Source organism: Hemicordylus capensis, chromosome 2 (genome assembly GCF_027244095.1).
Source record: "Hemicordylus capensis ecotype Gifberg chromosome 2, rHemCap1.1.pri, whole genome shotgun sequence".
NCBI lineage: Eukaryota > Metazoa > Chordata > Lepidosauria > Squamata > Cordylidae > Hemicordylus > Hemicordylus capensis.
Window position 1 is genome coordinate 224084977 of NC_069658.1, and position 23798 is coordinate 224108774.

The following is a 23798-nucleotide window of genomic DNA, read 5'->3' on the forward strand; positions in this document are numbered from 1 at the left end:
GTCTGTGCCAGGGATTATGGGAGTTGTAGGCCAAGATCTGCAGGAGGGCCGAAGTTAAGAACATGAACATAAGATCAGCCCTGCTGGATCAGGCCCAAGGCCCATCTAGTCCAGCATCCTGTTTCACATAGTGGCCCACCAGATGCCGCTAGGAAGACCACAGCAGGAGTTGAGGGCATGCCCTCTCTCCTGCTGTGACTCCCCTGCAACTGGTACTCAGAGGCACCCCGCCCCCAAGGCTGGAGGTGGCCTAGAGCCCTCCGACTAGTAGCCATTGATAGACCTCTCCTCCATGAAGTCATCCAAACCCCTCTTAAAGCCATCCAGGTTGTTGGCTGTCACCACGTCCTGTGGCAGAGAGTTCCACAAGTGGATCAAGCGTTGTGTGAAAAAGTACTTCTGTTTGTTGGTCCTAGACCTCCTGGCAATCCATTTCATCGGGTGACCCCTGGTTCTAGTGTTATGTGAGAGGGAGAAGAATTTCTCTCTATCCCCTTTCTCCACACCATGCATGATTTTATAGACCTCTATCATGTCTCCCCACAGTCATCTTTTTTCTAAACTAAAAAGCCCCAGGTGTTGTAGCCTTGCCTCATAAGGAGGGTGCTCTTGACCCCGATCATCTTGGATGCCCTCTTCTGCACCTTCTCCAGTTCTACAATGTCCTTCTTAAGATATGGAGACCAGAACTGTACGCAGTCCTCCAGGTGTGGCCGCACCATAGTTTTGCATGAAGAAGGTCGCAGCTTCAAGCCCTGGCAGCATCTCCAGATAAGACTGTCAGAGGGTCCTGCCTGAAACCTAGGAGAGCCGCTGCCAGTCAGGGTAGACAATTTTGTGCTGGATGGACTCGGTATAAGGCAGCTTCCTATGTTCCTATTGTTAGCAAACACAGCAGTCAGGTGGTGCTGTGTCCCACAGGCGTCTCTGGGAGGGCCCACCTAAGGTCAACATGAAACATCCAAAGCCGAAGCACAGGGCATCTGACCCGAGGGTTCCCCACCCTGATGGGGGCTGTCGTCTAATGACATCTGGAGCACCCAAGGTTGGGAACCCTCGGCCTCATCTGTTTAAGCCTACTCAATTTTGTAAAAGAAGTCTTTCCCTGCCCCGTCTTATCAAGTGAGACTTCATCTTTTGATGCATCCTTCAAGGCACTGGATAATGAAGCATTTTAAAATACAATGAAGAGTTTTATCTCTCTTACACACACAGGCACAGAACAGCAGAGGAGATGCACTGCTGGAAAGGCAGGGAAGCCCAAAGAGAGCAGCAGCCGCAGCCGCTGCAAGTGATTCATGGCATCTGCCAATCTCTTGGTGACAGATACCGACACATCTCACAAACACACATTAACATCTGCAGCTGAAAGTAAAGCCCAGAGCACCCCTGGAGGCTTCAAGCCTGGCGTGTAGCCTCCTTCCCACAGCAAACACCGCCCACTAGGAATAAAACCCCCAGAGGGGAAAAACCACCACTGCTTGTTTCAATGCAAAATGGGGCGGAGAGCTTGTCTTGTGGTCAAGGCCTCCTCCCGCACAGCATGAGATGATGCATTTATTTATTTAAAATATTTATACCCGGCCCCTCCAGTGCATTACTGCTCAGGGCAGCTCACAATAATAAGATAGACACAGATACAATAAAAGTAATAAAATTCACTAAAAAAATTTTTAAAGTCAGATTAAAATTACAATTATTATGATGATTATTTCAGCATCTTCCTATCTCGCTGCTGCCTGATAGAGGCGTTTCCCATAGTCTGGGAAACATACCAGCGAGGATCTGAACCGGCAACCTCTGGCTTGCTAGTATAGTCATTTCCCCGCTGTGCCATCAGATGGCATTAGGTAGCCCGTGTGAATGTTCCCCTCTGCTAAGCAGAGGCTACATTGGTTTGCATTTGGATGGGCAACGACATGTGGACGCTGTGAGATATTCTCCTTAGGGAACGGCGCAAGGGAAGAGCAACTGTGTTGCATGCAAAAGGTTCCAGACTCCATCCCTGGCAGCACCTCCAGGCAAGGCTGAGAGAGGCTCCTGCCTGACACCTTGGAGAGCTGCGGCCAGTTAGTAGGGGCAAGACTAACTGTGGCCCGACCCGTGTTGTTCCTATGTCGTTCCACAATCACGTACCATCTGGGATGCAGGCACTGTCTCCATCTCCCTACGACTCCCGGCTGCCGTCCCCCTTTGAACTAGGAAGGGCTGGGAACAGAACCCAGGAGTCACAGCATCTCACCACACTCACGCACTAACCTGGTTTAGCTCTAGGGACTAGACTCACATAAGAACATAAGAACATCCCTGCTGGATCAGGCCCAAGGGAGCCCATCTAGTCCTGCATCCTGTTTCACACAGTGGCCCACCAGATGCCTGTGGGGAGTCCATGGGCATGAGGGCATGCCCACTCTCCTGCTGTTGCTCCCCTGCAACTGGTACTAAGAGGCATCCTGCCTCTGAGGCTGGAGAAGGCCGAGAGCCACCAGACTAGTAGCCACTGATAGACCTCTCCTCCATGGGATGGACAGGCTTCTGTCCCATAAAGTGCCGTTCTCCTCCTCTCAGATCTGGAGAAGCGAACTCCAGATCAAGTCCAGCTCTCCCCCCAGCACATCTCTAACTGGCAGACCAGGACTTAAAGGGCCTTCCAGTCAACGGGGTGAGAAAGTGGGAGCAGCCATGGGCCCAACGAGGCCACAGAGCCCCAAGGTCAGAAAGCACCAGCAGCATCAGGCTTCCCTCCAGAGGACTCGGAGACGCATCTCTTGACATTTCCAGGCCTTTTACGATCACAGGAGCAAAGTGACGTTTCTAGCCACATTCTCTGCTACCCTTGATGAGAATTACAGTTCTTTAAAATTTTATAGCCTGCCTTTTATTAAACTTCTGAGGCCATTTTCTGCCACGACAAGATAAAAATCCACAAGAGGAAACAAACTGCAGTGCAAAACACCAAGCTGCTGTTTGTTTTAAAAAAAAATGCTAAAAACTGCATTGAAACAAGTTCTCAATGAGGAGCAGAAAAGGCTTGCAGGAAAAGTGTGCTCTTAACATGCACTTGAAAAATAGCAAGGGGGCAAGCTGGACTTATTGAGGGAGGGAATTCCCAAGGTCGGGGGCCACCACAGCTAAGACCCTGTCCTGTGTGGCTGCCAGATGCATCCTTGACCACAGCAGCACACCCAGGAAGCCTCCCTGCAGGTTCTTATAGGCAGGGCAGATTCACCGAGGAAACAGTTCTACTTTAGAAGGAACGTCAATAGGCAGACCTCTAGAGTCAGAAGGGAAGCGTTTCCTCCTCCCACGACAAAAGACATAGGATGCTGCCTTGAACCAAGTCAGACCATTGATCCATCTAGCTCAGTATCATCTACACCAGGGATTCTCAAACCTGGGTCCCCAGATGTTATTGGACTTCAGCTCCCATAATCCCCAGCGGCCTTTGGTAGGGGATTATGGGAGTTGAAGTCCAATAACATCTGGGGACCCAACGTTGAGAATCCCTGATCTACACTGACTGGCAGCAGCTCTCCAAAGTTACAGCTGCCAACCTCTGGAATTGCCTCCCTCAATAGGTCTAGCTTGCCCCCCCTCACTGTCTATTTTTCCAGTGCATGTTAAAAGTACACTTTCCCTGCAAGCCTTTGCTGCTCCTTTTTGAGAACTTGTTTCAATGCAGTTTTTAGCATTTATCTTTTAGTCCCTCCCAGCCCTGCCTGGAGATGACAAGGATTGAATCTGGGACTTTCTGCAGAAGCTCTTCCACTGAATGATGGCCCCCACTCCCGAAGGAAAATATCTTACAATGCTTACATGTAGTCTCCCATCCAAACACAAACCAAGGCAGTCCCAGCTTAGCAAAGTGGACAATTCATGCTCCCTACCGCAAGACCGACTCTCCACTCCACTGCCATGCAGGCTGTCATTCTCAGTCTCACCTAGGAGTTCTCATCGTTGGTCCCAAGATGTTGCTGTACAACGACCCACCCACCCTGCCCTCATGCCCTGCCATGATGGCCTTCTGCAAGACCATCTTTCCTCCTCAGATACCCTGCTGAATTAAGTCAAGTTTGGTAGGTCTGTTTGGCTACAAAGACCAAGGGCTGTAGACAGACCAAGGTGCGGAGGAGAACACATCTAATGCCCTATTCCACCATCTGAGCCAGTGGTCACCGTTACCATGACTTGTGGCAGGGAGTTCCACAAGTGAACTGTCTTGCACAAAGAACTGCCCCCAACTGCCCCAGTCCTCACTTTATTGACTGTCAATGTCACTGGATGATCTTGCATTCTCTTATGAGAAGAAGAGCGGGGAGCAGTGTCCCCTCTAAGAGGGGTTCCCAGATGTTGTTGACTACAATTCCCAGCACCCCCAACTGCAATAGCCTTTGCTTGGGAATTATGGGAGTTGTAGTCAACCACATCTGAAAATCTCTCTTAGAGGGAACACTGGCGAGGAAGATCTCTCTCTATCCACTTTCTACACAGCATTCCTAACACGACAACACCACTCCCTTAGTCTTTTTTGCCAAGCCAAAATGTTACTAATAACGTTCAGCAGAGGTGATACAAAAAACATAACACCCTTTTACAGACCATTCACACTTAAGTCCCCAAACTTGCTGCTGCTTGTTTTTTATTTTAAGTCAATGTGGAACAGATTTTCCTTTGCACCCTGGTCTTCTGGTCTGCTACACAAAGTAGGAAGCAAATAGGGTTGAGCAGAAGGGCTTTTCTAATAGACTCACATCATGGTCGCCCGGGGAGCTCTGTCTGCAATTGCCACCAACTCGTCTGGTGGCTACTCAGGGACAGGCTTCCTCCATTGCTACCCTGAGGCTTTGGAATGCGCTCCCTACTGAAATAAGGGCCTTCCCATCTCTGAAAGCTTTTAAGAAGTCTCTTAAGATATATTCACCCAAGCTTAGGGGTGTGCTGTGCACAAAACAAAACGTGGTTCGGTTCGAATCAATTTAAACAAAATCGCTTGCACCGAACCAGTTTGGTTGAACTGACCAGCCGTTCCAGTCCATTCAATCGAACTGGTTTGGCAGTTCAGGTGGCAATACTTGTAAAGGGGAATCTGGTGAGGACTCACCTTTTCAAGTAAAGGGGAGGAGGAGTGGTGAGAAAGATCGTTAATGTCTCTTACCCGGCTCCCTGCCCCATCCACCGCTCACCCTCAAGGTAGCACTGGCTCACATCAAACTGGGCTTGGTCCGGTTTGATCGCGGACTGAACTGGCCTTGGTTCGGTTCGCAATTGACCCACCGAACCAGCCCAGTTTCATGTGAATCGGTTCTACATTGAACGGTTCGTGCATACCTCTACCAAAGCTTTTAATTTGGAGGTTCTCAAACATGGGTCCCCAGGTGTTGGACTACAGCTCCCATCATCCCCTGCCACAATGGCCTTGGGCTATTGTGGCCTTAGGGGACCCAAGTTTGAAAACTCTGTTTTAATTGAGTTGTGGAATTGTGAGTCTGTTTTTCATCCACTTTAATGCTTTAATTATTCTTTTAATTTTCCATTATTTTTGACGTAAGACAGAGACGTGGGCTTGGGGCGGAATACAAATAAACTAAATATACAGTGGCCCCTCGACTTACAAACTACTTGACATAAGTATTTTTCGAGTTACAAACGGCAGTTTTAGATCCGGTTTTAGATGCGGTTTTTTCGACTTACAAATTTTTAGATGGGGTTTCCTCGACTTACAAATTTTTAGATGGGGTTTCCTCGACTTACAAATTTTAAATGCGGTTTCCTTGACTTGCCTGCCTGTTTACTGCCTGTTTATTCTTGAAAAGAAATGTTCCTGTGCAGTTTGCAAGCCTTACTGGGGGTCTGGGTCTTTTTTCTAGGCTCCGGAACGCATTAATCTGTTCCCAATGCATTCCTATGGGAAACCGCTTTTCGACTTACAAACTTTTCGACTTACAAATGTGCATTCGGAACGGATTAATTTCGTAAGTAGAGGGACCACTGTATCAAATAAGTTGGCAGATAACAAAACATTGGGGTCAGAGGCTCTTAAACTGTGGCCCACCAACGGCCCCCAGAAAGGCTGTAGAACAGCTGAGAATATCTGTAATTTGCCCTATACATTAAAGTTTTCCCCCCCCCATTATATATGAATTATAAGCTTTGATTTATATGTTTACTAAGTGGTCTGCTGAGACCCCAAGCACTTTTCAGGTGGTCCATGAAAACAAAAAGAGTGTGAAAAGATCTGCTCTGGGCTGGGCACAAATCAAATGAAGGCAGCAGGGGCATCATTAAGGGGTGGCGTGTGGGGGGTGGCGCAGAAGGGGGAGGAACGGACCCCCAGTGAATTGCTCAGAGCCCCAAATCTCATCAGCCACATTCCTCCTCCATTGCCTCTTTTATTTTAGGTCACAACCCATGCACTCAAGGCCTAAGCATCATCCTGACAAAGCAAACAAAGCTTTGACGTGGGTTGAATCTGCTCACGTCAAAAACAGTCCCGTGAATGGCTACACACACACAGGTCATGGGAAAGCTTACCAAATAGCTTGTGCCGGGGTTCTCAAACCTGGGTCCCCAGATGTTGCTGGACTACAACTCCCATCATTCCCAGCCCAAGGGATGATGGGAGCTGTAGTCCAGCAACATCCGGGGACTCCCAAGTATAAGAACCCCTGGCCTGTGCCAAAGCTGCAGCAACCCGAGTCTGGAATGGACATCAGAATATCCTTCTTGGCTTCTCAAAACAAAAGGACCTCAATCCAGGTACACGGAGAACCAGAAAGTGTTGATAACGAGCCAGGTAGACAGAGAGAGAGAGAGAGAGAGAGAAGAGCTCTCTGTATTGACACTGGCCCTACCTTTGACCCCACTGCAGACGCTGCAAGGATCCGCCAACTTGCACACAGGCCCACAACATTCAGCCTCCGCTCCCCTGCCACCAAACGACCTTCACTGGGCCGCCACTGGCCTGGTCTGGAAAGGACAGGTCTGGGAAAATTCCCAAAACAGCAGGTCTGGAAAATTTCGCACAGGTGGCACTGCTCAGGCGGAGAAAGAACGAGCCAAGGAAGGAGCAGCCAGCCGACAAAATGCCCCCAGAGGTTTCTGCAAAAATTACCTGCCTAGCAAAGCAGGAAGGCGGGGTGGGTGGGTGGACGAGGCACCTGCTACCATCTTGCAACTCCGATTCCAGCAACTGGTGTGCCAGCCAGGTCGCTTGCAGCCATCCACCACCTCGCCTGGCTCTGCCTTTTTCACAAGCACACGTCAACATAGGGAGAAGACCAGATCCTTACCAGGTGCAGGAATGATGCAGCGGAGAAAGGCAGAATGACTGACACGGATCCTCCCCTCCCTCCCCCCCCCAGTTTAAGGCCTGCTGCAAACCTCGCCTTGCGGATAGATAGCACATCCCTGCCCGCCTCCTCCCCAGGATCAATCCTTCTCCCCACACCCACTGTAATATCTTCAAAATTTCCTCATCATAGTTAACCAGATGACTGGTTTTGCATCCAAGCAACCGAAAGCCAGGACACCCAACAGCCAAAATATTATTTTATTTTTTTTCATTCCTGCATCCTCCCCACCAACACCACCATTCTTGGGAAAGGCAAAAATTACACACACACGGTCCGCCGCAAAAAGATGGAGCAAGTGCAAGCGTGTGCTTGTTCTGTGTGAAGGCAAAGCATTATTAGAGACCAAACGCAGCAACAACCAACAGAGAAATTAATATTCATTTAGTCCTCCTGCAAACTAAGGACGGTCTTTTTGGAGGGAGGGGTGAAAATGGGCAGGGCCAAGAGATGTCAGTTGGGGAGAAAGCGCCCCTCCCCACACACTACAGCCCCGTCGAATGGGCTAATTGAGAGACTAATTAGCCCTATCCACCCCCACCCCTAATTCAGGGGTTACAACAAACAGAGGGCGGGATGGTTGGGAGCGTGCCCAGCCCGCACCCCCACCCCGACCGTACTGGTTTGGGGCGGACAGGAGCTAATCATTTTGCATTGCAATTTTGCACCGGGTGGGCTCAAAGCAGAAGCACCCCCCTCCCCACGCCATGGGTGAGGGGCCCAGGGGCTAGGCACTGACCTCCTGGCGCTCCTCCGCATGGCGCGCACCTGCTTCTCTCGCTGCCTTCGCAAAATAAAATAAAAAAAAATAGAAGCGCGGCCAGTCTGGCTCCCCGCGCGAGTAGGAGAGGTGGGAAAGGGGCGGGGCTTCTGCGGGCCTTGGTTACCAAACGGAAAGGAGGCCGCCTCCCGATTGGCTGAGCCGCCCACCGCCGAACGCGCCTGCTGCCTTCGCCTCCCCCGCCCAACTCCAGGAGGCTCATTTTATATATTTAAAGCGGCAGCCCCGCTTGCCTCTCCCCCCACCCACCCCACACTTTTTAAGTTCTGGACTGGAGAAGGGGCAAAGTCCCAAGCAGGACAATCCATCCTCTGCATAGTCTCACTGGACTCTTAGGCCAGAGCTCAGGCGTCCGAGCTGGGATCCCTAAGGGCATTGCGCCTCCAGGTGCAGAGGCAGCCTATCTCTGAGATGAGAAGGCGTGGGAGAAGGAGGGTGCCGCCTTCAGGGCCTCGCTGGGGGCTTCCCACAGAAGCATCTGGCTGCCCTCCGTTGGGAACGGGATGCTGGGATAAATAAGCCCACTTTGGACTGACACACTAGGGCTCCTCCTCTTAAAAGGGGAAGCGACAGTCACGGAGCAGAGGATAAATCAATAGAAGGCTGCTAGCCGTGAGCGCTGAATGGGGCCTCCATATTCAGGGGCAGTCTGCCTGATTGAGTGCTAGAACAGAAAGAAAAAGCAAGCAGATGGCACGTTATGAACCAACCAATCCCTATACTATCTTGTTAAGAGCAAGTCAAATTCCAAGAGTATAAGCGACTGAAAATTCTCTAGGTCTTTCTTTTCTCTCTTGTCCTCCTCTAACCCTTTCCCCTAACTTATCTTCCCAGCTGCCTTGAAAAACTAGAGTCCACCACCACACCAAGCTCCCAAATAGTATCACCCTGCCAACAGCTAACAGGAGAACTACACAGATCCTCCATATCAGGAGCAGTTTACCTCTGAATATCAGGTGGTGGTGTGGTGGGGAGACCTCTGCCTTTTCTGGGAATACATTTAACCATATTTCTGAAAACTTAGATCTTGTTTTTTGTTTGCTTTTATAATACCTGGAGGTGTTTATGTGTGGCAAAGGGAGCCTCCATGTTCAGAAGCAGTATACCACCAAAGACTAGCTGTTGGAGAGCAACGGGAAGGGGCTAACCCAGGGATGGCCAACCTGTTGTTTGACTACAACTCCCATCATCTTCATCCCCAGTTGCTTTCAAGAGGCTGCTTCTGGCCTTCGTCTTGGGACATTCAATTGTCCAGCGTTGGAAACAGGATGCTGAGCTGAAGCTACTCCTTGCACAACCCTTCTCCTAATTAAGCAAGGCGGCATAGGACAGGTAGATCCATCTTTGGCTGTAAATTAAAATCTCTGAAATTTCTCTCTCTGAAACATTGTACTATCCCTATATATATTTACTCAAAAGCAAGCATCAGTGAGTTCAACAGGCTTTCCATCTCAGGAGACCCAGTTTGAATGGCAGCCCACAGCAACCCTGCCCCACCAAGCAGGCAAGAGAGGTGACCCTCCAGGTATGGCCTGGGCTGGGCGGTCCCACTTTCTGGACAGAGATGCTCCCAAGCCAGTGTCTTTTCCCCCAGGCAGTTGCCATGACAACGCTTTCCAGCCAATAGCAACAGGACTCACTGATCAACACGCTCCCGCCCCCCATGGGGAGAGACGAGACAGAATTGACAGCCAGAGAAATAGCCCTGGAACCACACTATATTTCTCATTAAAGAAAAACAATTGTACAATTCCCCTCAACTCCTCTCCTAAAGCAGACATTGCGGCTTAAAGGACTGTGTGGAATGGGGTTAAAATAGCCACATAAGCCCCCAGAAAAGACATACACCCTACACAATTAAAAATGCATTGTTAGGAGGGTGTATAGTTAATCATCCTCAGAGCTGAATCCTGGGTACTGATTCAACATGTACACCTTGGAATCCTCCCCACTCCCCATTTTTCAAATATTTAATGTTTTTAATTAACAAAGGATGAAGGTTCCTATAGTCCCAGCTCAGTACAATGCAGCAGACAGACGAAAAACTAAGCCCTTGACAGAAATGGTTTTCCATCAAGAAACTTTTTTTTAGTCTCCTCTCCAAAAAAGGGTTAGCACTAATTTCTAGGATACCAGCCAGAATAGGCACAAGCAGTTAAGAAGAGACAGAAAGCATTTGCTGAAGTATTGGTAACAAATACTTAGGTGCTTCAAATTTTCACAATTCGTTCCCATCTTGAAGCGGAGCAAATGGCACAGGTTGCCACCACAGGAACAGAAGCAACCACTATATGGTACCCAGTATTCCTCCTCCCCTACAGGAATTAAAAGGGGTCCTAGTGTCAATAGCTTTGAAACAAAGTCATGGAATTACCATTTTTATATCCTGCCACAACACTCTTGCAAGGGGTGGGGGATGGAGAGTTCACACACAAGCAATTAGCCAAAGGTCAACATGCCCAAGAGAAGATTTGTATCCAGGCCTCATAGGAAGCTGCCTTATACAGAGTCAAACCATCTAGCTCAGTACTATCTACACTGACTGGCAGCAGTGGCCTCTCGACTCTCAGCCCTTCCTGGGGATGCTGCCAGAGTGAGCCTGGGACCTTCTGCATGCAAAGCAGATGCCCTTCTACTGAGCCAAGGCCCCGCCTCCTAAGGGGGAAGATCTTACAGCACCCTCCCATCCAAATGCAAACCAAGGTGGACCCTGCTCAGCAAAGGGGACAATCCATGCTCGCAACCTCAAGACCAGCTCTCCTCCCTAAACCAACAGTAATCACTGGTGCATCAGTCATGTAATTGGGGAGGAAAGTATTGGTATATCCTAAAAAAGCACCTCGGTCCTCTGGCTGTCCTGTTTGCTAAACATATAGGGGGTACTATACATTATTTCCACCCTGTACATTAGAGATCCCAAGCTTGGGTCCCCAGAACATAGGAAGTTAGAGTTGGAAGGGACCTTGGAGGTCTTCTAATCCAACCACAGGCTTTGTGCAGGAAACTGCTACAGTATCCCTGGCAGATGGCCACCCAGTCTCTGTCTGAAAAAGTCCTGCAAATGGAGAGCACACCAGTAGGAACATAGGAAGCTGCCATATACCGAGTCAGAACCTTGGTCCATCTACCTCAGTATTGTCTACACTGACTGGCAGCAGCTCTCCAAGGTTGCAGGCAGGAGTCTCTCTCAGCCCTCTCTTGGAGATGCTGCCAGGGAGAGAGCTTGGAATCTGATGCATGCAGGCAGGCAGGTGCTCTTCCCAGGTACTCTCCCCATCCCCTAAGGGGAACGTCTTACAGTGCTCACATGTAGTCTCCCATTCAAGTGCAAACCAGGGTAGACTCTGCTTAGCCAAGAGAACGATTCATGCTTGCTACCACAAGGCCAGCTCTCCTCATTGCATGAGACAAGCTGTTCCATAGTCCAACCATACTTACAAATTATGAAATTTCTCTTAATGTCTAGCCTAAATCTGCTTCCTTCTAGTTTCAACTCATTGGGTCTCGTCCTTGCCTCAGGAGCAACAGAGGACAAGTCTCGCTCCCTTCCTCTTCCTCCGTGACAGCCCTTTGAAGATGGCTCATCTCCCCCACTTAGTTTTCTTAGACTACGCATACCAAGCTCCTTCAACTGCTCCTTACAAGATGGTTTCCAGACCCCCTCACCATCTTCGCAGCCTTCCCGTGAACCTATTCCACTTTATCAACATCCCTCTTAAAATGCATAGCCCAGAACTGGACACTGTTTTCCAAGTGAGGTCTTTCCACCTGTTGCTGGACTGCAACTCCCATCATCGCCACCCACCATGGCCTTTGGCTAGCTAGAGTCAGGAAGAGCATCTGCTTGCTTGTGTGCAGAAGGTTCCCAGTTCCCTCCCTGGCAGCATCTCCAGGATAGGGCTGAGAGAGAATCCTGCCTGCAGCCTTGCAGAAGCCACTGCCAGTCTGTGAAGACCATACTGAGCTAGATGGACCAAAGGTCTGACTCAGTATAGGGCAGCTGCCTATCTTCCTATGCCCCTTTTCCACCATGACTGCCAAAGGCTGCCCGGCACAGGGCAGAGTCCCTCATCTCAATTTGCCCCTTTCCCCCTGTGGCATTTGGTCCGAGTCAGGGATGTGTGTCAAGTTTTTTTTTAGTTGTTTTTCACCTTAGATGTTACTTTGGCTTGTATAAGTGCACTCCTGTTTCCGCTGGAACCAATTATACGATGAAGCCTCTGTTGGTTTCTTCACTCTGAAAACATGGCTTTGCAGACGTGATGTACTTTAAAACAAAAACAAGAATATTTAAGAACAGCCCTGCTGCCCAAGGCCTATCTAGTCCAGCATCCTGTTTCACACAGTGGCCCACCAGATGCCATTGGAAGATGTTACCTGAGGTTTGATTCACTACTGAGTGGTAGGGCTGAAATCTTGCTTGGTTACAAAGCTGATTATCTGAACTTTTCACAGCACTTGGCTACTTTACGCAAGACATAAAAGGCTTTTCACCTTTGAACCCAGTTCCTTCCTAGATCTGTACTTCACAACCCAGTCTTTATTACAGACGGTCCTAATAACCTAGTCCTTTGTTTTTTAGACTGCCTTATCCTTTGTCTCAGAACAACAACTCCTTGAGATTGCTCCTACCCTGACCCAAATCCCCACTCGCATGGAATTTCCCTTCCAACCTGTCTCTCACTCTTATGATTGACAGCTCCAGAGTTCTAAGCCAATTTACATCAAAGTAAACCTGCACCATTTCATCACACACACACACACACACACACACACACACACACACACACACACACACACACACGGAATAAAGTCATCCCTTCAGTTTGGGGGAGTCTGGCTGTCCTTGACCCATCTTTGAATGGCCTCTTCTATTTCTCGCCTCCCAATGACAAAGGAAGGGCGGGGAGGAGGGGGTCCCTGGACAGTTTCAGACCCTTGTTTAAGCACGCACAGATCTGCTCGAGGCTTCTCCAGCCGATGCAAGAAAAGATGCTTGCTATGCAATCAGGGTGCCATTGCACACATCACTGTACGATTCTTGCAAGGTTTTTGTACATTGAAGGCAATAAGAAAAAGGAAATGCCTGGAATGACAGACTGAGTAATCCACAGTCCAGCCCTAGGGCTCGTTCGTTCCTTTTGGACCAACTCCAAGCCTTGCAGATAGTGCCTTGCGCTGCAGCACGAGGCCCAGATACCAACAGGCTGAAGACCCACATGGAGCAGTAAAGAGGAGCTGAGCCCAGAATTCAAAATCTGACCACAGAAGTTAAGCTGCTAGTCCTTATGGCACCACAGCAAGGGGTTAGTGGGGGGGGGAAGTGGTATCTGGAGAGATCTCACAACACCAAGCGAGGGAAGACAAGAAAAACCTGAGCAGAGGAGACCATTCCAAATTGGGGCAGTAGAAGACTGCTTTCCAGAAGGAAGTGGTTAGAGCACTGGACTAGGACTGGAGAGACCCAAGCTCCAATCCCTGTTCAGCCATGAAACTCTCTGGATGACTCTCAGCCTAACCAACCATGCAGGGTTGTTGTGAGGATAAAAGGACAAACATAACTATATTAACTGCACTGGAATCCTTAGAGGAAGAGCAGGCTAGAAATGCAAAAATAAAAATAAAAGTGGGTTGCATGAGGCTTCCTTCCTCCCCTCTGTGTATCTATTTCGCAAGCTACCTTGAACATGGCAGCTGTAGAAAAAGCAAGTCAGAATCCAACAGCCGTTTCACACAGGCCAAGGTGGTTTTCTCTGTACCACCCCCAGCGGCTGGTTTCCAGAGAGAGACTTCATCTAACCTCTCCTCCTGCACAAAAGTGTCTTCTTCACATTTAAAGACAGCGCCCATCATCAAGTCTTGTGTCTGAATTCCTTAGGTCAGTTTCACCTTGTATGAAGGACTCTTAGGAGAACAGGAAGCTGCCTAACGAGTCAGACCATCAAGTCCAACTAGCTCCCCAAGGTTTCAGGCAAGCGCCTCTTCCTGTTGGACCTGGAGATGCCAGGGAGAAAATTTGGGATCTACTGCATGCAAAGCAGATCTTCTACCTCTGAGCTCTGGTCCCATCCCCTAAGGGCGATATTTTACAGTGCTCACACATAAAATCACCCATCCAGCTACAAACCAGGGCAAACACTGCATAGCAAAGGAGACAATTCATGCCCTCTACAAGAACAGCTCTTGTAGACCCCTCTTGTTTGTCTTCCCTTTCTTGCCCATTAACTGCATGGGGCGATTTGAGTTTTGATGTTCTAGAAGAGCGAGTTAGCACTGCCCACCATCTCCACACCAGGCATCAGTTTCTTAAGCTGTAGTCCTGACTCCCCTTTGTCAACTTGTTTGGTAAAGGAGGACTCTTGCAATGCTTCAGCTGTTCCCCCAAGGGAGGAAAAAGCATCTAGGGTAGGGTTTCTTAACCTTGGGCCCCCAGATTTTGTTGACTACAACTCCCATTATCCCCAGATATGGCCTTTGTGGCTGAGGATGATGGGAGTTGTAGTCCAACAACATCTGGGGGCCCAAGGTTAAGAAACCCTGGTCTAGGGCTTCTAGGGAGGTATTCTGCTCACATAGGAACATAGGAAGCTGCCATATCCTGAGTCAGACCATAGGTCCATCTTGCTCAGTATTGTCTACACAGACTGGCAGCGGCTTCTCCAAGGTTGCAGGCAGGAATCGCTCTCAGCCCTGTCTTGGAGAAGCTGCCAGGGAGGGAACTGGGAACCTTCTGCTCTTCCCAGAGTGGCAGCTTCATCCCCTGAGGGGAATATCTTGCAGTGCTCACACATCAAGTCTCCCATTCATATGCAACCAGGGCAGACCCTGCTTAGCTATGGGGACAAGTCATGCTTGCTACCACAAGACCAGCTCTCTTCCCAGCTCACCTCCACCCACACCCTTTCAGGGAAACAGCAGAGGGCCTCATCCAGTGCTGTTTTCCCTGCTTGTACCCACGGCCATCACTTATGGTGCAGGAGCAAGCAAAAAGGCACAGACTCTTGCCAAGGAGCTGGGGATGAGGAAAGGGGCAATCATAGGAGGTTGTCCTATACCAAGGCGGATCATCTAGCTTGATGAAAGTCAAGGTGGTATAGAAGTTCAATCCATCCATCCATACACAGCTCGCTCAGCACTGTACACACTGGTTGGCAGTGGCACTCCAAGGTTTGAGGCAGGAGTCTCTTCCCAGCCCTACCTGGAGATGCTGCCAGGGGTTGAACCTGGGACCTCCTGCATGCAAGGCAGATGCTCTGCCACTGAACTACAGCCCCATCCCCCATTAACTGAATTTGATGACATTTGCCTCGAGAATTCTCCCTGCTCATGAGGAGTGCCTTGAAAAATGGGAGGGCAGGGCAGGGGAGAAGCATTAAGAACAGCAAGACCAAGAACTTCACACACGCAGGGCTCTCGTCAAGCTACTTATGTCTTTAATGTTTTTTCAATAGGTTTCAACACAGTGTGTTTGGGGGGTGTGTGTGTGTGTGTGAATACACAGAACATTGTGAGTGTGCCGCACAGTTAAGTGTGTCAACAGCTACAACAGACCACAACCTTTCCCTCCCCACCCACCCACCCCAGGGTTGGTGGCAGAGAGCAGAGAAAGGGGCTCTTGGCACCCCAAAACTGACACCCAAGGAGGGCGGGCCCCCTCACCCAACCCTCACCCTGCTGCTCTTCAAAACAGGTTTCCAACTAAGCAGAATTCGATAATGCACTAAAAGGTGGTGAAAACATTCGTATCTCCCACCCACCCCAAACCGTTTTTCTAAACACACGGCATACGAACAGGAGACAGGGCGCCTGATCCAAACAGGGAAGCAGGACGCTACGAGGGGGAGGGGGGCGAAGGGGGGCCAGGAGAGCCATTCTGTAACACCCAACCCCCTTCAGCCACTGCTTCGCCTAGCTGGGATACGCAGGCGCCTCGTCGTGGTGATCCCATAAATTAAAAACAAAAACACACATTCCATACGTAACAGTTTTGGTTGCTTCTCTTGTTTAGAAAAAAAATACAAAATAGACCGTTAAGAAACACACATACCTTTTTCCTTCCTTACAAAGTTTAGTGTCACATTGCCAAGGGGGAGGGGTCGCCCCCCCACACTTTCCTTCAAAAGGGGGAGATTAAGGGGAGGGGGCAAGATTTTTTTTTTTTTAAAAAAAATTCACAGAGGAATGGGCTGCAGAGAGAAAAGGGGGAGAAGAAGGGGGGCTTTGGCTGGCTCCACATTTCACAGAGTAGTCAAACATCCAGAGAGAAAATGCACAGTCCTCAAAATGAACAGTCGGTCTGTAAAGTAAGAGGTAGAAGAGAACTGGAGTGTCTGTGTGTTTGCGGGAGGGGCTCAGACTTCTACAGGGGTATTTCCATGTGCCTATATTCGCAGCCCCTCCGGAAAGGAAGGCAGCTGGCCATTCACTCCTAATCCTGCCTCGTGCTAAAAAGACAGGATCCAAGAACTACGACCCGGGCAGCAGAAAGAGGGGTGCACGTTTAGGATTGGGACCCCAAGGTGAGGAAGCCAGCTGGCAACTCTCCCAGTCAGTCTGGGCACCTCCCTAGCCATAGAGGGCTTGTGGAAAGAGCTGGAGGAAGGGGGAGAATCTCACACCGCGTTATTGCAGCGGGGGAGGGAAGAGGCAGCACAGAATCCGTCCCCCTCCAAGGGGCTGGATCTTCCCAGGGAACAGGTGCAGCCTCTTGGGGGTCAGGATGGAGCACCCTCATGCTTGGACATTGCTCTTGGAGGCCGGGCAATACCTTTAGGGAAATCAGGGCTCCCCTCTAGGGCCCAGAATGGATCGCAAATAGAAACCAACCTGGTGTGGGATTTTAAAAGTCATCCAAGATTAAATGGGACAGCAGCTCTGCCTAGCCATCCACCCCCCAAGAGACCCTGTGCCACTAAACAAAAGCTATAAAGAAATGGGGGGGGGCAGGTTGGCTGGCTTGAGGAAGCAGCAATGGGACATTTCAAAAACAGGCCTTAGGGTTGGAGCATTTAAGGGCCCCAAGTCCTGTTCCCAAACCATGGCCTCGAAGCAGGGCATCCAGGACCCCCACCCCCTAGTTTCCCCCGAGAACCCTAGTCGTACTCTCCCTTAGGCAGGAAAAAAGCGACTGGCGGGGAAGAAGAGGAGAGCCTATGAGCTCCATGGGGCAAGAAGGGAGTGGAGGGGAGGGACAACGCCTTTGCAGCATAGCCCAATGGTTGCCTCCCAAAGCCAATCTCCCCCCACTGCCACCCCCAAATTCTACCTTCTCTCTCTCTCTCTCTGTGCTCAACCAGGACTAGCTGCTTTGGCAGACATGCAGAAACACAAAACACAAGGACAGACAACAGATGCCACTTGCTGCAGAGAAGCCTTCGACCCCCAGGGAGGCGACCCTCCTCTCCTGCCTCCTGAGGCGTGAAATGCAACTTCGGGATGCTTCAGCCACCCTCCCTACAAAGGCAAGTCTCTTCTTGCACTGGCAGCTGAGGAGGGTGAGGGAGAGCGAGTCGGCCCTGCTGCCTTCTCCCGACTCCGGCCCATGGTCCAAAGTGCCTCCTGGCTCAGCTGGGGATCAGGGGGACACTCAGAACTCCACTTTGCATGCTGGGAAGGTCTCGTCCTGCATGGCCACCGTGCTGTTGCTGCCAAGGACCGTGACGCCCAACTCCTGCTGCCGCTCCAGGGTCTCCGTGTACCATTCGTGCATCACCAGCGAGTCAAAGGTGGGGATCAAGGTCACCTGGATTGAGAGCGGTGGGGGGGGGGAAGAGTAAGGTGACACGGGCGTCATTGGAGGAGGAGGAGGACGATGACTTAAGGCAGGGCTGCACAACTTTGGCCCTCTGGAGATGTTGGACTACAACTCCCACCATCCCCAACTATTTGTTTGTTTGTTAAATTCATACCCCGCCTTTCATTAAGAAAATCCCAAGGCAGCTCACAATAAAATTTAAACACAAGATTATAAAAAAGACACATTAAAATATTGAGCTAAGAATATAAAAACAAATCTGGTTTTTTAAAAAAAAAAATTTAAAATTACTGGCAGAGGATGAAGGGAGTTGAAGTCCAGCAACGGCTGGAGGGCCAAAGCTGTGCAGCCCTGACTTCAGGGGTTGGGCCGGAGACTTCTCAGCAAAGGTGAGCGTCAAGGAGGCCCCAGCATAGAGCCACCTTTCCAAACTGGAGGAATGCAGCCTGCATTTGTGCTGTGCTGGGGTTCTCTACTGGCCCCAACAGAAGAGGCCCTGCCTTCCCATCTATCCAGGCATCAGCAGGCCTCCTCAAGGAAGCCACCTTGGCACGACAGCCTCAATCCCACGAGGAGCAGTGCCCAGGTGGTCTGGGGTTTGGGAGAAAGGAGTGGCGTTACATACAATCCAGTGCCTCTTGTCTACCCAGCTCTGACATCCAAACACAGAGCAGGGGGGGCCTCCTGGCAAGAGGGAGAGCTTCTCCTGAAGGAGCTGGTGGGTACCATGTGCCCTGGCTGCTCCTGCCTGGGCACAGAGGAAGAAACAAGGACAGGGCACAGGGACCTAGGAAGCTGCCTTCTACGGACTCAGATGCTTGCTCTCTCTGGTTCCAGGCAGAAGTCTCTCTCAGCAATACCCAGAGACGCTGCCAGGGAGTGGACCAGAGACCTTCCGCACACAGATGCTCTTCCACTGAACTATGGCCCCATCCGCTGAGAGGAATCTCTCTTCCAGCACTCGCATGCAGCCACCCTTCCCAATGCAAACGAATGCAGACCGGCTTAGCAAAGTGGGAAATTCATGCTTGCTACCAGAAGCCCAGCCACCCTCCCTATGGGCTAGCAGCGGTAGGCCAGGAGGACCGCAAGTTGAGGGAAAGAGCAGTCAAGAGCGGCCATGATGAGCAGGAAGCAGACTAACGAAGGGCCAAGAACCCACAGTGCAGCAGCCTGAAGGTCGGTTCCACAGGGAGAGGGCCACAGCCGCTTCCCAAGGACTCTTCTTCGGAGGGCCTCTCTAAAGGCCCCTCATGGGTGGGAATTAAAGCCCAACAGCAGCTCTGCTAGATCAGGCCCAAGACCCAGCATCCTGCTTCCCACCGTGGCCCAGTGATACCTCTGGGAAGCCACACAACCAGGAGATGAAGGAATGCCGCCTCTCCTCCTGCTGTTCCCTTGTAAGTGATCTTCAGAGGCATCTGGCCTCTGAGCCTGAAACCAGCCCAGAGCCCTCGCAATACCAGCAGCCATTGACTGACTGGTCCTCCAGGAATTGGTCTAAGCCTGCTGAAAGCCACCACCACCTTCCTGAAGATGGGCCCGGAGCCCTTTGCTCCTGAGCAGAGAGTCTGCAGGCGAGGACCTGACTCTGGCTCCCCAGCTCCCAAGGCTTCACACACGCCCATGCCCAGGGCCTCCAGATTCCCCTGCTCAGCACCCTGGGCAGTGTTCCCTCCAACACGGATTCCCAGATGTGGACTACAACTCCCAGAATCCCCAGTTGCATTGACTTTGGCTTGGGGATTACGGGAGTCCAGCATGGCGCACTGGTTAGAGTGCTGGACTAGGACCGGGAAGACCCGAGTTCAAATCCCCATTCAGCCGTGAGACTAGCTGGGTGACTCTGAGCCAGCCACTTCTCTCTCAGCCTAACCTACTTCACAGGGTTGTTGTGAGGAGAAACTTAAGTATGTAGTACACCGCTCTGGGCTCCTTGAAGGAAGAGCGGGATATAAAATGTAAAATAAATAAAAATAAACAAACAAACAACATCTGGGAATCTGTCAGAGGGAACACTGGCCCCGGGTTCAACGTACCACCCCGGTCAGAGCTCGCTGTTGCTGCAGACACCCTGCCAAGCTGGACGACATGCCAGAAGCCCAAGTCTCAGCGGGTGCTGCCTTCGGAAGCAAGAGGCTGCTGGTCCCCAGCCCGCTCCCGCTGGCCTGCAGCCCCACCTGGGTGTCATGCGCCCAATGCTGCTTCCCGGCCAAGAGCGCGTCCAGGATGCCCCGCATGACGCCTTCTTTGATGTGGTCCTCGCCACTGATGACGTAGCAGTGGGAGCGGACGCGCTGGAAGAAGTCCTCATCCACCCGCTGGGCGCTGGCGGAACCAGGGATGTAGGCCAGCTCCAGGTAGACCGGCGTGCGCGGAGGGCTGGCCTTGGGGCCTAGAGACAGAGCAAAAAAGAAGGGGGAAGGATTCAGTTGCGGCAGAGGGGAAGCCGAGTGACAGAGGGAGCTTGTCAATCGACACACAAGTCAGCCCTTGGGTCCGTCTAGCCTAGGGCTGCTTGCTCTGACCGGCAGCCACTCTCCAGAAGGGGGCCTTTCCCAGCACCAAGTTCCCTTTTTATCTGGGGCTTTCCATGCACCAAGTCCTACCACAGAGCCCTCACCTCAGCAAAGCAAAGCCTTTCCTAGCTACACTCCCGCCGTGCTTTCTAAGAAGTGAATGTTTCAGAGGCAGCTCTGGTGAGACTTCTGAGGAAAGGAAAGGGATATTGTGAGGGTGTGTGTGTGTGTGTCGGGGTGCAATTTAAACATAAGAGCCGCCAAAACCTGTGGCAAGGGGATCAGGCTGGGCACCTCAAGAGGAAGAGCAAACAAGCTCTGCCACAGGCCCAACCCCCGCCCCCCCACCCGCTGACCACCCGAAACTGCTGCCCGCGCTGTCTTGCAAACTTGCCTCTCAAGGCTTCCCAAAGAGAGGCCTCTCGACAGAAGCCTCTTGCTCCATCTCACGTCTGAATTTCCGGGACTTCGGTTAACAATTCATCCTGTTGAGACCGCATAGGGCCCCACTGTCTCTTCCAGGGACAGGCTGGCAATCCATGGAGATGCCACATCCAGACTGGGGAATCCACTCCTTTTAATGGAGCCAGGCCAAGGAGGGGGAGGGAGGGAGAGACCCCACACCTGCTACTGGAAGAGACACTCTGTGGGCAGACTCACATGGTTGGCAGCACACAGGAATCCTGCATGTCTGCACTGGACTTTTCCTGCAGCAGCATGGACAATGTGCACCTGTGGACATGAGGGATGTGCGTGAACTGGCAGAAGGCCAGTTCAGCGGCAGGGTTTACCTTTAAGGAGCAGGGAGGATGCTCTTACCCCCACCCCGCCACGTTTCCCCCACCAGCACTGTGCCAAAAATCACTGGCATGGGGTGGCAGCATTGCCTCTTGCCACCCTGGACAGCGTCAGCCCAAAAGTGGCTGGTGCACGATTTGGGGCACAGCACCAGTGGGGGAAATGCAGCGGGGTGGGGAGTAAGAGCACCCTCCCTGGTCCTTAAAGAGGTTTTTTAAAAACCTTCCCCACACCAGCCTGGAAAAGGATCACCAAACCGGTCCGTGCCCTAGTGGACAGGCAGGATTCACACTTGCTGTGCAAGATGTATGCATCAATCTCCAAGGTTTCAGGCAGGGGCCTCTCTTTCCCAGCCTAACCTGGAGATGCTGGGAGGCAATGGCCCAAAATCCTCACAACCAACATCACCTGGACTTCTGGAGATGTTGCTGGAGTCCAAAACAGTGTTCCCTGTTAACAGGGATTCCCAGATGTTGACGACTACAACTCCCAGCATCTCAAGCTGCAATGGCCCTTGGCTGGGGATTATGGGAGTTGTAGTCATCAACATCTGGGGATACCTGTTACAGGGAACACGGATCCTGGCTGCGTGCATCCAGGGTGCGATGGAGAGGGTGCTGAGACTCATACCTACTAACTGTTACCCCTTTCTGCTGATCTATGCAGGAAAGGGGGAGGGAAAGTGGTCTTTGCATCAGTCCATCCAGTGAAAGGTCAAGGCACAAGAAGAGAAGACAGGATCCTGTGGAAGTAAACGGCTGACTATGAAGATGATGTCATCAAGAAAAGTTTTTATCCTTGGACCACGGACTGTGGTATCATATGGAGAGCATGTTTTACGGGAACTTCACTAACCTCCTCAAGAGGACTTGAGAGTGAATACCGTGAACATCTACCATCATGAATTGAGAGTGGATGACATCACAACAAATTACGTGGGGAGGAAAACAAAAATCCAGAACCAAATATCAAGCCAAAGTTGAGGGATGAAAACTGGTGTAACAAAGACAAAAGCAGGATGGTGGAGAAGTTTTCAGCCAAGTCAGCAGGGGACAACACTTATGGTCTCTAATGTCTTTGCGCTAATGCACAAACAGAATGAATTTGAAATCCTAATACAGAAAGGCAACGCTGATCTGACAGGCATCACGGAAATGGGATGAGCCACAGGACTGGAATATAGGACTTGAGGGATAGAGCTTGTTCACACAAGGAACAGACCCAACAGAAAGGGAGGGGGAGCTGGTATGTAAAGAATGTCCACCTGCACAGAAGTCCATGAAACTGAGAACAGGAGCCCAACATGACTCAGGAAAAACAAGTCGTTCTGGTAAGAACCAATCTGCCTACTTTCCTTTCACTATCCCTACAAAATGTTCCAAATGTTCCAAATCAAATTAGGATAAGTGGTTCACAGGTTAGCCCACTTACGCCTCAAAAGTTCACACATCTACCATCATGAACTGAGAGTGGATGACATCACAACAAATTACGCCGTTGAGGTGTCCTATGTGTCCACAACTGTACCCAAATTGGTTCATATTGGTCCAGGCCTTGTGAAGTTGATTGAGCGGGTGGGGGGGGGAAACCACACACAGACACAATGCTGGCGACAGGTGATCTCATAAGCTTACTTTCTTTAAGTAGGCTAAAAACCTGGCTTGGGGAAATCCAGACAGAAGCACCTTCATTAGGGATCAACTAAAAACCACAAAGTAGTGAGCAAGCCTTCAAAGTTCAGGCTTTCCAAACCCTTAAGATGCACCTGTTTTCAGGCTTTAAATTAATTTTAATTGATTTTATATCACAATTGTTTTAATCATTTATCCTGTACAATGCCTAGGGATGCATATGTCAGGCAGTATAGAAACATAAATCATTATCCTGAGCCGTAGACTTGCTTGGCAGTTCTCTCCTTGCATATATGCTGAATTTCATCACCTTATGATCACTATTCCCTCAAGGTTACACAGCACTGACATCCCGCACCAGGTCCTGGGCACCACTCAGGATTAAGTCCAAGGTCGCCTTCTCTCTTGTTGGTTCCATGACCAACTGTTCTAGGGTACAGTCATTCAGTGTATCTAGAAATCTGGCCTCTGTCATTACCTGAATGTGAATTTACCCAGTCTGTGTAGGTAACTGAAGTCACCCATTATTACAGCTCTGTCTCTCTTTGATGCCTCCCTAATTTCCTTCTGCAACTCCCAGTCACTCTCAGCGTTTTGAGAACAAAAACATATACCAGATAGTATATATACACCGTGTATTAGAGTCTATTTACACACACCACTTACATAAATGAAACACACAAATTGCTAACGAAATATATGTGTTCTAAACCCCAAATAAATATAACTGAAGGTCAATATTGTCCATAGTCCTTTTACAAATAGACATATAGTCCTTCCAGATCTTTTCTTTTTTCTCTTGTTGGTTCTGTGTAGAAGTTGTTGCTCCAAATATTGCTCACAATTCTTCCAGATCTTTTATCTTTGCAAGTTCTTATTTTAAAGGTAGCTCCATGTACAAATGTTGCTCCTTCTAATAGATGTTTGTCCAAAAAAAAATATACCCAACAGGTATCCTAGGTAATT

The 23798-nt window shown here is 50.3% G+C and overlaps 2 protein-coding genes across 7 annotated transcripts in view; both read right to left on the reverse strand.

The window, feature by feature from the left end:
- FCHO1 (FCH and mu domain containing endocytic adaptor 1) overlaps nt 1–8240 on the reverse strand; it is a 93596-nt gene extending 85356 nt beyond the window's left edge. Inside the window, exon 1 of one of the 6 annotated variants that reach the window (XM_053298196.1) lies at nt 8089–8240. The gene's annotated coding sequence lies outside the window, so the exon portion shown is untranslated. Of the gene's footprint in view, nt 1–6851; nt 6986–7289; nt 7308–8088 lie in introns of those variants that run through there. The other 5 variants (XM_053298197.1, XM_053298201.1, XM_053298199.1 and 2 more) reach the window with 5 other exon arrangements.
- Nucleotides 8241–15541: 7301 nt separating this feature from the next.
- MAP1S (microtubule associated protein 1S) overlaps nt 15542–23798 on the reverse strand; it is a 57917-nt gene continuing 49660 nt past the window's right edge. Inside the window, exons 6-7 of the mRNA XM_053297323.1 lie at nt 20065–20279; nt 15542–17872 (exon numbers count right to left, since the gene is read on the reverse strand). Of these exons, the coding sequence (XP_053153298.1) occupies nt 17717–17872; nt 20065–20279 (371 nt within the window). The 3' untranslated portion in view covers nt 15542–17716. The remainder of the gene's footprint in view (nt 17873–20064; nt 20280–23798) is intronic.